The sequence below is a fragment of the Lonchura striata genome, chromosome 2 (genome assembly GCF_046129695.1).
Source record: "Lonchura striata isolate bLonStr1 chromosome 2, bLonStr1.mat, whole genome shotgun sequence".
NCBI lineage: Eukaryota > Metazoa > Chordata > Aves > Passeriformes > Estrildidae > Lonchura > Lonchura striata.
Genome location: NC_134604.1, coordinates 63,692,502 through 63,708,456, shown reverse-complemented (window position 1 = coordinate 63,708,456; position 15,955 = coordinate 63,692,502). Strand labels below are relative to the sequence as shown.

Here is a 15,955-nt window from a genome sequence, read left to right as displayed (position 1 = left end):
CTGTCTGCTTCTGAGTCCCAGCCTCACAGTTTTTGTAAACTTTTCTGCTGCTGTGGTTTGATGCCTCTCAATGCCTTTCCCATGCCTTGACAGCTTTGAGAGGCTGCACTCGAGGCAGGACCAGTGCAGGATAGGCAGGGGCTGCAGGCCAACCAGTCCCCCCACAGCCTGTGGCAGCTCTTGCCATCATCCAGCATCGCAATGAGCACTTGGATTTTCGCAGAATCGGAGCCTCCAGAATGTGATGTGTAACCCTGTGCTCTGCAGAGGCTTTGCGCCTACCTCATTACCAACAACTAGGTGAGGAGCAGTCCCTGGGCACCCCCGGTACAGCAGTGCTGCTGTAGCTGCTGAGGCCAGGATTGCGCTGGGGAGGCTTTCTGCGGGACGGCCGACACCAGAGGGAGCCCAAAGCGAGCTTTTAGCGGCTGCTGCCTGGGCTGCTGGGGCTTGGCAGCAGAGATGTGGTAACTAACTGATGGCAGGAGCATGTCTGGATGCCCCCTGCCCAAAAGAAATAAAATCCTTAAGGTGAATGATGAGAATAAGGAACATTTCTGAGCACTAGACTAAAGAGAAAGTTTTCTCTTCAAATATTCATATGTATAAATATATAAATATCTAGTATAGACACTAGTAGCAAGTAACAGAAACATAGAATTATAGAATATCTGGAGTTGGAAGGATCCACAAGGATTATCAAAGTCCAACTGCTGTCCCACTCCTAACACTTCAAGAATCCTGAGAGTGTTGTCCACACATTTCTTGAGCTCTGTCAGGCTTAGTACTGTGACCACTTCCCTGGGGAGCCTGCTCCAATGCCCAACCACCCTCTGGGTGAAAAAACATTTTCCAATATCCAGCCTAGACGTTCTCGGACACCTTCAGATCATTCCCTCGGATCGTCTCACTGAGCATCACAGAGCAGAGATCAGTGCCTGCCCTTCCCCTTCCCCTCATGAGGAGCCAGTAGACAGCATTGTGATCTCCCCTCAGTCTCCTCCAGGCTGAACAGATCAAGTGATCTCAGCCACTCCTCATACGGCTTCCCCTCAAGAACCTTCACTACATTCACAGCTCTCTTTTGGACACTTGTAATAGCTTAATGTCTGTCTTATACTGTAGCACCCAGAACTGCCCCCAGCACTCGAGGTGAGGCTGCCCCAGTGAAGAACAGAGTGGGACAATCCCTGCCCTTTCCTGGCTGGCCATGCTGTGCCTGATGCACCCAAGGATGGGGTTGACCCTGCTGGCTGCCAGGGCACTGCTGACTTATGTTCAACTTGCCATCGACCAGGACCCAGCCCCTGCACAGACTCTGAAAACATGTCTTTGTTAAACTTCATGAGGTTGGTGCTAAGGATGTTTGGTATATTCAGATAATTATGTATTTAAGAAGCAGCTAAACAAGGATGGAAACTAAGTTTGATGATGATAAGAAACATTTAATTAATTTTCTATTAGTTATAAAAATTACATGTGCAGTGTAGGGAAAGAAAAAAGGGAACTTGTAATTGATAGAACAAAGAGCATTTAGAAATAAAAGACTATTCAGTTAAGGCAGGAAAGATGTAACAAAGTTTTAAAGAATGTAACAAGTAGCAGGTGTATGTAGTTTGTAGAAAGAACTATTATATAAGCATTTATCTTTGAGAGAAAAATCTGATGTTGCTATTAGGGAATTGATCATGAATGTTATTGGTTAACAAGCTTATTAATAATTATACCATTGGCTTTCCAGGCTCATGCTATTCTAACTCAATGGTGAAAATATACAAGTTATGTACACTTTTAATAAACATCTCTGATTATACCACAGCTGGGGACCATTGTTTATCTCATGCACTTGCAGTGCAGGTTATTTAGGACAGGCTTGATCCCATGGACTGGGTGAAGATCCTGTGAGTTACTCTCAGCAGGATTTACACCCATGGAGCACCTTCATGGTGGAAGTGGCAGGGGAGAGGCACACATCAGAGAACAGTGTAGAAATACAGAAGTCTGATTTCCCCTGTCCTGGGTTCTGGAAGAACCAAGGTGTGAAGGCAGTTTAGGTATTGAAGTGGACTTCTCACCAGACCACCTGTAAAAATCAGCCAAAGGAGGGGCTGGAGGTGGGAGGCTTCCAGTTTGGCACCTGAGCTGAATTCCAGGGCCAGCCAGGTAAACGTGCATTTTAAAAGTTCTTCCCAGTTTTCATCACATAGATAGATGCTGCATTCCCAGTGATACTAAGTTTCACGAGTTTCATGAGTTTCCTGGTGGTTGATCTATTTTCTTAAGACCCTAACTTCTGAACTCAGATGACCAAAATAAAAACACCTCCTTTTGACTAATAAAATTAAATTTCTATCTCTCAGCTGGTAGAGAAAAGCAGAGGAATGAAATCCAGAGTTCATAAAGCCAAAAGTAAAAAGGAAGCATTGCAAGTGTTATGTTTTTTAAATTCAAGACTTGTAAATGCTTTTCATTATATTTTGCTGGTTAAGTCATGATACTGATATTTAATAACCCTTGACAATCCAGTTCTGATCCTCTGACAATTTTTCATCAGTGTAAAATAGCTGAATTATCAAAAAAGATTTAAATGTTGAGTAAATAATCCAGTTACATACTGGCTAAAGAGCAGGATTAAGTATGCATTTCTCAGAAGGGTGATGACATATTTTGCATTCCGAAAATAACAGAGAAGGTGGTAAACAGAATCTCTTAACTTGACAGATATTAAAACTGGTAGGTATTGCTCTTCTCTATCTGATTCTTTTCAGACAGACAGGAAAAATAATTACATTTTTATTAAGTCTTGAGATAGCAGAAATATTAAGATGAGTGGGTAAAAAATGAATTCTCTGCCAATATTAAAAACAGGTAGATCAGATGACCTGATGGTCATAGTTTGTCACCTTGGCTCTGCTCCCTGAGAAGTGAGAGCAGAGGATTTCAACTAATAAAATATTAAAGAAGCTTAATAGTAGAAGCAATAGAAATAATATTAGCAATAATTGTAAATCAACATGCAATTAGGGAAAATAATTGTGTCAAATATATTTCTAAAACAAGACTGCAAGTTTTACTGATAAAAGTATTTTGTTGCTTCTTCAAGCAACTGACTAGATAGACAATAACTTTGATTAAAAAGGTTCAATCAATCTGTTTCACATTGATGTAAGTGCAGCACACTAGTCTTAAAATAACTGAAAGAGAAACCATCCTTAAGCAATTCTTTTCCTGAGAGATGCTGTGGGGATTGGGTGTTGTCTTGCACTGTTTAATGTTTTGTTTTAAACCATGGCCTGGATAAAATCCTGAGTGATGAAGTTTGGAGCTGACACAGATTGGTCAGCATGGTCGGACAGAATAAGAGCGACTGCCTGGCACTGAGTAAATTGTGACTTATATCCACTGTCAGTCTCAGAACACGAGACCTCAGGATGGTGTTTGGTACTCTTGGTACCTGAAGGACCATCAACATGTGTTATAAACATTTTAGGTCTGCTTACAGGCCCTCTACCTCCCAGCAAGGCACATACCACCTGCATGGCCTGTGTGTGCACATGTTGAAAAGCTGGCAGGCATTTCTGGACTAACTTCTCAGTTGTTGTGAATCAGTCATCCTGACTGCACCGGCTACCACCATGCCAGTCAGACTTGGAGCATCAGTGACAGAGGAAGTCAGGTAACACTGAAAAGTCCTGGAACAACAGCAGGGATTAGCTAGTGACAGATGACTGTGGCATGTAGCTCTGCGACAAAAGTGAGATCCTTGGATCCACATAGTGGAAAGATTTTGGAAATATTGCCTGAGCTGTTTATATGGCTCTTAATGTGAGTGACTTAATCACAGTCAGACATGGCTGGATCTGGAAAAATGACAAGGTGCCCCAGAAGGGGTGTAAGCATTCTCACACCATCAACATTTAACAGCTACAAAGGTATTTGTTCAGCAATTGCCTAACCTTTGAGGCAGTTAAATTGGAGTGGCACTTCTCTGTCGGGCTGCAGAGATCCCTCCAGAACCTGCAGTTCTGCTCCTGTCCTGAGCACATATCTCTGTTGCTTGTCCCTGCCTAGGGCAGATCAGGCTCCCAAATCTAGGCAGAATATTGCAGTTCCTAGAGCCCCCTCAATATGCCCAGTGAGACCACCTCCATCACACCCTGTCATACACCACCCACAGCTCTTCTCACCTCTATGTACTTGTTCTACATTAAACTGCTCTGAATGAAATCTCTCCAGGAGCAGAACTTGTTTGTGCCTTTCCTCGCCATGCCAGCTGAGTGCCCTACTCATGAGTGTGATATGCTTGTGCCATGTTCCTCAGCCCTGCCTAGGAAAAGCTCCAAGCAGCCCCTCACTCCATGATCCTGCAGGGTTTCTTGCACACACACCCACAGCCAAAGCAGATAATGGAGGTTTGGTTTCCCAGCCAGGAGCAAGCACACAGCTTCTGTGTTTGGAGCTAGCCTTTAGCAGAGAAAAAGGCTTTTGGCAGCAGAGGGCTCTTCCCCTTCTCAGAGTAAGGCATCATGAAATTAAAAGGCTACAGGATGAGATTTGGAAGATTCAGATTCAGGGCAGAAAAAAAAAAAAGAAAACCAACCAACAATGCAAGTAATTAAAAAGTGGAAGAACACGCTAAGCTTTGTGGCTGGTTCTTTTGCATTAAATATTTTACAACAAAATGTCTTTTTCTCAAAGGGACATTCCAGTTCAAATGAGAGTGAATTAGGTCAGGGAAGTTCTCTGACCTGAAGTAGGTAGAAGATTGTGGAATCTACATACTCCCTCTGGTCTTATGATTAATTCCCTTTGCTTGGAGCTATTCCTGACATGGGATTGCTGAGACCTGTGCTTGCCCTCAGGAACTTACAAAATAATTACATTTGTTGTGTCAACCCATTAGATACTCACAGGCTGCATGCAGACTCCTTAGTTAAACTGAATTATGTATTTGCTCTTTGAACGTTATCAAAATATTCAGATCTAGTATGTTTCATGGTCTGCCACCATTGCTGCTTCTTTGTACACAGATTTCTGTGGTTACTTCTGGCTTACCAACCACAGACTTTTCATGCGCAAATGCCGGTTTCGGTTGTTTCATAGGTTGAAACTATGGTGGCTGATGTCATCCTGGTCTTTTAATTTTATCTTACTTTTTTTTTTTTTATGAAACCTTTTATTGTTAGATTAAAAAACAATATATGTTTGTTTCAGAACTCATGTATTAACTTTTTTAAAAAAAAATGGCAGCTCAGATTCCTGCAGAGATGTACACTAGCTCAAAGCCCAAGGGCATGCTGGCCCCTGGTAGATACCTCCACACCTGCAGCTCTTGCAAAGGAGCCTGGTCTGCAGTCTCTCCCTGTGAGCAGGGTGCTCATGGAAGCTAGGATGTGATAGGAAAGTATAAAAATAATGCAAATGCATAGAGCACCTGGATTCACTGCAAGTAACCTGTTTGAGCTGGATCCAGACTACCCTGTATTTTCCTAGAGCACAGGTAGGCAGTCAGACTCTTGCTGTGAAATCCTCAGGTCTCTCTACCTCCTTTGGAGCCTGGAGCACTCTGCCTAATTTATTGACTTTCCCCTTTAATAACAAACAACCAACAAGAAACTGGTCTTGGGAGAGTTTTGAGATGCCACTACTGTCTTCCAGCTGCAGTGATGTTCCTTTAGGCTCTGAAGGTGTCCATCAGGTGTCATGTTCCTGTCTTCTTTCCAGGCAATTTTTTCCCCATATCTGTAGGAATATCAAGAGCTGCCCCAGAGCCATGCTCTTCAGTCACATTTATCCACGAGTTTGCGTGTGCTGGTATTGCATTTAATGTGTGAATAAGAGTTTTTTCAGCACCTACATACTTTTGCTGGAAGGAAGGTGGAGGACAGCAAGGTAGGAATGTTTTTAGTTAAAGAGACTGTTATTTTTTGCTGACAAGATCACTGAGTATCTTAAGAAAAGGGAATCTAATCTCCTTCCAAGTAACTAAACAGGAATTTGCATTCCAGAATATTTGTGAAGCATATGTATTCCAGGAAAAAAAAAAAAAACAAACCAGCATTTATTGTCACAATGCCTAGAGATTTCAACATTTGTGAGGAAACACTGGCGATCACACAGTGTCCTCATGCTTTACCATGACTTGATTATTTTAGCTCAGAGCCTGTGGAGCAGCACCTGAAGATACTCTCCTGCTAGACTCCCTTCATGAGAACTCAACCTCATGGCAACTCCTCTCTTGTTCTTCAAATATTCCTAAAGCTTTCTCTAGCTTGGGAATATAAATTAATCATGAAACAGGTGTGCAAGAATCATGTTCCAGCTGAGTGGGATTTTCGCATGCAGATGTTGCTGAGGCGAACATTGGTGGAGGCCTAGAGGCAGTGCAAGAGTGCTCCAGATGTCTTGGCTCTGAGAGACGTTTTGGCAGCCACTGAACAAGGGTTGGAGATTGAGTCCTGTTCCTGCAAAGCTGCAGTGACAGAGCACACATGTGGGTTCACTGGCTCTGCTCCCTTCTGCCCTGGGACCAGGAGAACTTAATGCTATGAGGCCTGATGCTCCCTAGCCATATGGCCCTGCAGACAGCTGCAGGCACTGACTGTGCTACCCAACACTGACACCACAGCCTCAGCCCTGTCTCTGATCCCACTGGGATCAGGAGGTGCTCATAGGCCAATGAGATTTTTGGCCACCTTTTAGACAAGAGCATAAATTGCTGCACAGCATGTTGAGTGCTGTCTGGATGGGTCTGGCTGAGAAAGAGCTTTTGCTGCTGGTGAAAGCCCCAGGGGATGATGTGCAGCCTCCCTGTGCTCCAATGCATGGTACTGGAGCACCCTGCTGCCAGCTGCAGTTCCTGGCCAAACAGGCAGAAAAATGGGCCAAGTACCCACTAGGGAGGAGAGGAAACATTTCACTCACTTAATTTCATAGCTGTCAAAACCAGTCTTAAACTGGAGCTAGAAAACAAGTGAGAAGAAAAGCACTGCTTACATAATCCTTTGGCAGTGGAATGAATCAGGGCTCTTGCAGGAGAAGAGGAATGTAGTTTTAAAGGAATAAACAGTATTTTTGTAGCTGGTAGTAGCTGGATAGTCCTGCTTTCCTGAAGAGCAGCACAGACATTAACCATGGATTTATGTGCCTTGTCTTTTGTGTCCATCGTCTCTCCTCTGAACAAAGCTCTGTAGAATGTAACATTCCTGCTATTTTTTAAAATAATCTGTAATTCCTTGGCCATAATGAAAAGGGAGGCACCCATCTGTTTGGTTTTGTATTTTTTTCTCTTTTCCACAAATGTCCTTGTTTGTGTAAACTAGGAAATCTAATCATACAGCTCACAGGAGAGTTACACAACCCTCTTGAGATTTCAGTCTAACAGTAAGTCTTGCTTAATACTCCCACATTTGCTTCTTGCTTCAGATTTGCAAAGCTTCTTTGGCATTACAGCTGTGCTCTTATAAAACAGATTAAACAGCAAAAGGAATGCTGAATGGAAAAGCTATGTTATTTCCACCTTGCAGGACTTACTGAAATAGTCCTGGCTGGGTTAAAACATGAGCTGAAACTCCCACAGGGAGCATTAGTCTGAGAGATTCACATAAACACTCAAAGAAGTCTGTCTTGATTGAGCTTCCTAGTCAAGGTAGGTAGCAGTACACAAGCAGCAGAGCCCCTCTTCCCTCTCCTTTAGAGAACACTGTTGCTAGAAGCCTCCTGTTGTTTACTCTCACTGGGAAGCAGCAAGATGAGTACTGGGTAACAACAGAAAACTTGGAGTTTGGGTAACTTTCACACAAGGAATTGGGAGTACCTTTTCTGTGAAACTGCCTAGTGCTGTGAAACATTCTTCATCTGTGCCCTTGATGTAGGTCATCTGGAGAGGAAAATCTCATCAACCTGTTGAAATGCAGCCATGTTTATGATCACTTTCTTTTGCAGTTGACTTTAAGGGAGATAATCTTTCCAGGAAGAGGTCTGAAGAAAAGCAAGTTAAAGGTAGGTGCATTTCATGTATCTTGGTAAAGGTTTAGATGGAGTTGCATTCTTTCTCTCTGCTCTGCACTGTCTGGTTTCCAGTTGTCACTCATCCCACCCTTCCTGGGAGCTTTTTGTCATCACCCATGGGCACTGCGTGGGGTCCAAATCTGACCTCAGCACCAGTGCTGCAGCCACTGGCACCACTGTGGGATGGTGTGAACAGCACCAGTGGTGGTCCTTGGCTTGCAGGGTTCCCCTGCTGCAATGTTGAACTCTTTTCTCTATGAGCTGGAATATTGTCACAGACTGGGGCATCTACCTGCCTGTCATCTTTTATGTGCAACTTCTGTGGAGCTCTTCTTCCCTCGGCTTTCTTTGAGCCCTGCCTGCCCATCTTGGCAGAGGGCTCCTCTGTTGCAGCAGCTTTGTTAGTTTGGAAGCAGCTCTAGCATCAGCTGCTGCAGGGATGCTGATAGAGCCATAGCTGAAACAAAGCACCTCACTCAGAGCACAGAGCTGGGGAGCCAAGTTTGTGCAGCACTTCCAGATGTGAAGTGAGGGAGTTGGGTTTAGCCTATTTTACAGATTTTTTTTTCTTTCTGATTTTTTTTTTTTAAAGCACCATGCAAGCACTGAGAACTATTTGTACTGATAACTCACATTCAACAGTATGTTCCCAGTGGCAGTCAGCATATTTTCTAGCTAAGACTCTCCAGTCAAAACCTCATCTGTGTGTTGGAGCAGATTGGCAGTAGACATCTTTTCCCTTGAAATCCAAGGAAAATCTATCTCATGTCCAGTCTGTCACACATGCGATTTGGCCTCCAAAGTAATCCCATCCTTACAGACCACTCCAAGGATGAGGAGGGAAATGTCTACAATCACTTAACCAGGAGGAAAATTCCTCTTGATTCCACGTTGAGAAGTTTGAACTGAATAAACTCTGGGGGATTTTGATGAAAAGTCATCAAGGAGACATGATTGCTGAGCAACTTCCTGTGTGGATACCTGGGAGGAGATACAGAGGTTGATGGAAAGTCACACAGAGTATTTATTTCTGTGAGGAATAAGGAGGAGACCTGAGCTTTTATCCCTGTCAGCATACTGCACTGGTGCTTTAGCTTCTCCTTAATATACATGTTATCCTGATTTTGTCCTGCCTGTAGTTTCAAGCAACCTCCTTAACAAATTCTGCATGATCTCCTGGGGAATTAAACATAAATTTGAGTGGGATTAAGTTGTGAGAGGAACTAAAAAAGCTTCCATTACAGCCTGTCAATGCCTCTTTTCAGGTGATAAGAAATGAGTGTGATGATGCACTGGTTGCTGCTGCTCCTTCTGGTCAGCTGTGGCTCACCTGCACCCAGGTTTTCGGTGTGTATCTTTTAGTTACTCTCTCAATGGTTCACCATTCCAAATCATGCAGACATGAATACTCCCCCACAAGAGGGATGGAGACCTGTAAGAGCAGAGCAAAAAGGCATCTGCCTGCAGCTAAAGGAATGTCGTCCTGATAATATAGGATTTTCATAGCATTAAGGGCTGTGCAGCTGTCTGGGAGATTGAACTGACATTACTAAGAATTCAAAACAACAACAAAAATTTATTTTTTAAAAATGTATTTTTATAACCAAAATATCAGCTCCTTTTCAATTTTACACAAAACTAATTCTGGAACCTTGCTGGTTTTGCCCATCTGCGGTGCAAGAGCCAAGTTTTCCCTCTCTTATCAACCTGAGAACTTCCATAGTTTGCAAACCCATAGTTTGCAAACCTTCCTCTTGAGCTCACCAAGTGGGGGTCAAGACAAACTATTTTTGTCCAAAGTAAATTTTTGTGCATCTGATCATATTCTGGCATGCTCTGATCAATGCCAAGGTCATTGCAGAACCCCCTTTTCCACTGGATTCAATTAAACAGTTTATGCTGTGCAAGATTTGGACATCTTAGGAAGAGATCACCATGAAATCATGTTGACCCACATAGGCAGTGTGGCATGCTAGGGTCAAGAGAACACAGATACCCCTTTCTCTGTGTCTCTCTTTACCACTGACTGAAGTGTGGGGGGGTTTTGTTTTATTTTCTCCATAGGACAAAGATATCTGCCTCCTAGACAACAATAAATTAAGACAAAAGTTAAAACATCTTCAAGATTTGCTTTACTTATATGAGTTGCAGCTGAAGGACATACTGGAGAACACTTACCACAGAACGAAAAGTGAACTGTTCTCAGGCAACAGAAGCGTGCAGCATGAGATGCATTTACCCACAACCAGTGGAAATTTGATAGTGTATGAACAAGGTACAGTTTGCAGTAGTGTGCCACAATGTTTATTTCTCCCTGCAGTGTCCCATGTGTCATGTTTTACTTCTGTTAAACTTTTTAAAATTTTTAAAAATTTAAAGTGGATCTCAATTTAAAATACAGATATATGGGAAGGAAAGGAGCTGACTGGTTGCCCCTATAAGATATCCCTTGGGGCTAGAGTCACTTATCTGAGCTGTAGGCAGCTATTACCCAGGTACAAAATGGACATCTTCAGCAGGGCTTCTTATCTGCAAAGAGGAACAATCACCTTTCGTGTTTTCCATCAGATTTACTTTAGGCATCTGCTTTAGGAAGAGATGGGTCCTGGTCTTGAAGAGCCCATATTCCCTGAGTGACTTAGGGGAGCCCAGAGTGCCTGGCTCAGCTGCAGCTCCTTGGATAAGCCAAGCCTCCCTATTCCTCAGCTCTCTCCTTACTTCTGTGGCACAAAGAAGGAACAGGCATGCATATTTTGTCCCTTGGTGTTACTTTAAGAACATGGTCATGAATGACATGGCCTGTGGCCAAGATTTTAGCCTTTGGGCATTACATTGAAAGTGTGAAGCACTGAGATCCTGAAAGACTCTCTCCTGATACAGCCCTGGTAGAGCTAGACACAGGAGCTTAGCCTATTATTTTAGAAATATTGTTCCCTGATCTTATCAGATCTTATCAGTTGAGGGTACTTTATCTTCCACATGAAAATTAGTTTCCCTGTAAATGATCTTGCTGACAAATAAAGTTTCAGTTCCAGGCTTTCATCATATAGCCCCAGGCTAAGCTGTAGCTGTCCTGCATTTCACCGAGGATTTGGGCATTATTCCCTCAGAGGGCATGGCTGTAAAGACTCTAAAGCCTTAAAGATCTTTGTCAGGCTAGCAGTTTGCTGTAGCTACTACATTGCTGCATCATTTCCTTTGATTTTACAGGGCTTGCAAAGCTATGCCCAGGCTGGGCAGCTGTCCTTGTCCCACGCAGCCTCTCAGTGACATCCTCTCTTGGCAGCACATAGCCCCTGGCTTTGTCCCCAGCCCATTTAACAAACTGATACCGTTCTGCCCAGATTGCTCTGCAGTGTATGGCCAGAAGAGTACCACAAGTGGCTACTACCGGATCAGGCCCAGGGCAGACCGGGAGCCTTTCCTGGCATTCTGTGACATGTCTGATGGCGGGGGCTGGACTGTCATTCAGCGGCGGAGTAACGGCAAGGAGAATTTCAACAGGTGGGCGCGCTGTTCTTGCATCAACAGGGCGTGCAGTCGGTCCACTAACTCCTATGCCTGTCCTGCTGCTGGGATAAACCCCACCCTTGAGAAACAGGATATGCAAGACTATATATTAGTGATGATAACTTAGGATTTGGACAACCTGGTGGTAGCTATTGGGAGGAAGGGACCATTTTCAAAATGGATCTAATACCATCTTTTCCATGGGTTCTCTGCATTTGAATGCGTATTTTATCATTATTGAAGACTGTCAAAAGCTCCAAATTGGCAGGTATCTGCTACCAGTGCACAGACTGAGACCTGTTGAACAGATCTGTTCTGATACCAGGAATTGTGTTCAGCATGTTGTAACATTTATTATCGTATTCAGATAATTCTAAAAAACGCCAAACCAGATTGTCCTTTTCCTATGCAAAATCCCAGAGAGGTGACTTTCATACTGAAATTTACAGGAGGAGAGATGCTCTGGTAGCACTGTTCAGAAGAAATGTCCCCTTGAAGGTTAATTCACTATCACAGCACACACAATTTCAGAGCATATCTAATGCCTTCTAAAGTCTATGCAGTGCATTGCAAAGCTACCTCAAGTGACTCTCAGCCAGCTTGCCCAGAGAGTGGTAGCTATCTGGCCATGGTAGTTCAGGTGAAATAAAAACATCCTAAAGAGAAGCATTGACTAGTAAGTAGGTCAGGCACAATGAATATCCATAACAACAACATGAGAGAGAGAATAAACACAGGGTTTGGGGTTTTTTTTGGTAGTTCGAAGGTTTGATCCCCATATATGTGTGTGCACAGGTTTAGCAGGGGAATACATAAGCTGTGAGTTGTACTTACTTCTAGATGAGCCAGATACTTTTAGAAAAAAGTATCTAGAGATACAGGTGAAGTATTACTTGTTACCATACTCAAGTGTCAAAACGGTCTAGTCCCCTCCTGTGATGAAATTTATATTTATATCTCTCTGCAGGAAATGGGATGATTACAAACAGGGATTTGGGAAATTCCAGGGCAAGAATGATGAATACTGGCTGGGCAATGAGCACATCCAGGACCTGCTTGCTAGAGGTCCAAGTATTTTTTTCTCCATAGATTTCTTTCTAATTTGCATTAGGCATTCATCTAACATGACACAACTATATGTTTAGGAGAGAAATCATTAAAGATTGACCTGATGGACTGGCATGGGGAAAGACGTTATGCAATCTATGAAAATTTCCAGCTTGCAAATGAGCAGGTAAGAAATGGAGAGAGCAGTGATTTGCTTGCTTTGGTCTGTGAGGGTGGGGCACCTGCATATGTGGCATCAGACCAGTATCAGGATTGTATCTAACAGCTCTGCAAAATTTACGTGCTCTGGTTTGCTGGGCTTCCTAGTTTGTCTGACTGACAAACAGCCCTGGGATCAGGGACATAGACCTGGGACCTTTTCCTTACAACTGGGTGCCCAGGTCAGTGGGTGACAGGATCACATGTTTGTGCCCTCTTGCTGCCTCTGCTGCTGAACAGATGGCAGTTCCCTGCCACAGGGCACAGGGATTCCCACATGTATTTTCCTCTGGCCTCGTGATTAAAAGAGTCTTCTGAGAGTGAGATGATCCTTAGGGTTTGAACCTCTGCAACTAAATGGAACTCTGTTCTCCTGCTTTCTAAGGGAGTGTTTCAGACTGTCACATAAAAGGCAAGTGCCAGAGCAAATCCTCTCATCTTTGTTTTAGAATAAACCAGGGAATTCTGATCAAAGCTTTGAAAGAGCAGTGTAAGTTCCTATCTTGAAGAGAAGTTCCTGTAGCACTATACCTACTGCTACAAACACAAAAAGCCCAGAGACAGACATATCCTGTATTCTCATGTTGTGCTGTAGACAGTGTCCAGCTCCATACAGATGCTGTTCTTTGCAGACTTTCCTACCTGAACACCACGTGTAAGTAGCCCAAATAACCAAGGATACTGCATGGACCAGTCCTAGTTCCAACTCCATCACTACTCCATAAATGTGCACATTATGCTCAGTTTGTAATTAGAGGTTTCTTTTGAAAAGTTTGAAGAGCTGCATTTTAATACCTTACTGCCATTTTTCATAAAGAAATGAGGACAATTTTGACAGTAGAAATCCCACACACAAATGTAACTATCAACCTAATATCAAATATCTCTTAGACCTGTTAGCTGTGCACAATGGAACTATTAGTCTAAATATTCCTACCAGTACCAGACCATAGAAATCAGATGGCTTCTAGTTCTTGGAAGAGCAAAATGCCTAATCATTTATTCTACCTGAAAAACTGATCTCTTTATGAAGACAATTACTTGGCACTTGGCAGTTTTCTGCTAAGTTGTTCTTAATCATCTAGAAAGAGCTTTCCATCTTGCCATAAAGTGTATTAAATGGTTGTTGAATGACAACAAACCTGGAGACCTTTGTAGCAGCAGCAGCAGCAATGCCTTCTGGAAGTTTAAATCCTGCATTGATCTACACTAGGATCATTAAAGCATGGAGATAAAAGTCACCCTTGACTTCAACAGTCATGCATTTGACAGTGGATGATATGTCCAGAGCTAATTTTACCTCAAAACTATGAAGAAAGGCAGAAAGAATGGATATCAAATAAATGTTTCACATATTATTGCAGGAAAATTACAGGTTATGGTTTGGCACCTATTCTGGTAATGCTGGCGACGCTCTGTCTGGTGGGAGCAATTTTGAAGATCAGTGGTCAGCTTCTCACAGAGGGATGCAGTTCACCACATTTGATAAGGATCACGATCAATTCCTGGCAGGCAACTGTGCATCAGAAAACAAGGGTGGCTGGTGGTTTAACAGGTATGGAAAATAGCTGACTCCTCTTGGATGTGTAGGTTGTGGGCGTCTGCACAGCTGAGAGGACTTGCCTGCCTTACAGCAGCTGGAGGTTGCTGTGTGCACTTACCACCTCACACAGCCAAACTTAAGATGTTCAGACCTACAGATCCTCAAAGGAAAACAATTTACTACTTTTATTATAGAAAAGCAGGTAAGTTGAATTCACTTTAACAAAATGGGTTATAACAAATGCACAGGGGACAATGACCTGGAAGGAAAAGAGTTCAGTTAAAATTCCTGAATGTGCTTTGTGTTATACTCCAGTGAAGAAAACAACTCTAACCATGGTAAGGTGAAGTGTGTACGAAGGACATTTCCCTAGAGTGGAGCATGTCTAAGGGCAGAGCTACCCCATAAGTTATGATGGTATATTTGCTGTTTGGGCGTATGCCACACATCAATGGATAGGGACTCATGTTTAACCCTGGAAACTGGGATGTATCACTCACAGATTTTCTCTGCTTTAGTGCAGGGTGAGCTTCTTAGACCAGATTCTTATCGCGTAACAACTGAAACCAGTGGAACTACAAAAATGTACATCAATAGCAGAATTTACCTCAAGGAAAAAACATCTGCATTTTTTGGTGTCAGTATGGAGCTGCCTACACTTGAGCTAGAGCGTACAAAATGGCACTACATCCCTTTGTTCAGGCCATTCAGGTGTATTAACTAGGGACATTAGAAGGAGTCAACAGGCTGAATTATCTGACCAGGCTAGCTGTGTGCTTTAGGATGACCCCCATATTCCTGTGTTCTACTAAAAACATGAACCATTTAGTCCATCCCGCCCTGGTATATCTAGATGTATGTTGTGTGAGAATGGTACTTCACTGCAATGATGTAATATCTTCTCATGCTAAACAGAATTCCCTTTCTGTCTTTACTACATTGTTCCAAGGTGCCATGCTGTAAACCTCAATGGTCAATACTACAAAAGAGGGAGGTACAGTGGACCCCATGATGACGGCTTGGTTTGGTCTACATGGCATGGGATGTGGTACTCACTGAAATACTCAGCCATGAAAATCAGGGCTCCATTCTTTATCGACAGAGAGAGCGGAGATGGTGAGAACAGTCAGGCCATCTGAAACCTGCTGCTTTGGAAAGAGAAAAAGCACAGGCCAAAAAGAATGGTGTAAGCTGATAGCCAGTGCTCTGCTGCTGCCAGTCGCCAAACCTGCATTGATAGCTGGAGTTGCACCTGCTTCTGCTACCTGAAGCTAACAGCATGAGTTGTTTGAGCACAGCCAGACAACAATTTAATAAAAAACATATGGATTCCAGTCATGGGATAAACAGAGATTTATTTTTCAGCAGTTTTCAAGACTTTGTTGGAGAATGCTTATTGAAAGTTCTCTGGACTTCGAAGGATCAAGTATGTCCTTTAATCAATCTATACTTTTCCAAGTCTAAACCCTCCTCATCTTGATTTTAACCATCAGTGTTTCAGTTATGAGAACATCAGGATAGAAAGAACAATGGGATAGGGAATTTGACTTCATCTGGTGTGCCTTTGTTAGTGCTTTGTTCTGCATCAGGAGAATGTTTTTTAAGCAACTTTCCCTATGGTTCTAA

At 43.0% G+C, this 15,955-nt stretch overlaps 1 protein-coding gene across 1 annotated transcript; it reads left to right on the top strand.

The window, feature by feature from the left end:
* Positions 1-7,628: 7,628 nt before the first annotated feature.
* On the top strand, positions 7,629-15,498 carry LOC110468592 (fibrinogen-like protein 1). The gene is made up of 9 exons (XM_021526637.3): positions 7,629-7,648; positions 7,945-8,001; positions 9,276-9,357; positions 10,075-10,285; positions 11,355-11,514; positions 12,488-12,585; positions 12,666-12,754; positions 14,151-14,341; positions 15,279-15,498. The coding sequence occupies exons 3-9, from the start codon at positions 9,286-9,288 to the stop codon at positions 15,466-15,468; spliced, it is 1,011 nt and encodes a 336-aa protein (XP_021382312.2). The 5' UTR covers positions 7,629-7,648; positions 7,945-8,001; positions 9,276-9,285; the 3' UTR covers positions 15,469-15,498.
* The last annotated feature ends 457 nt before the right edge of the window (positions 15,499-15,955 follow it).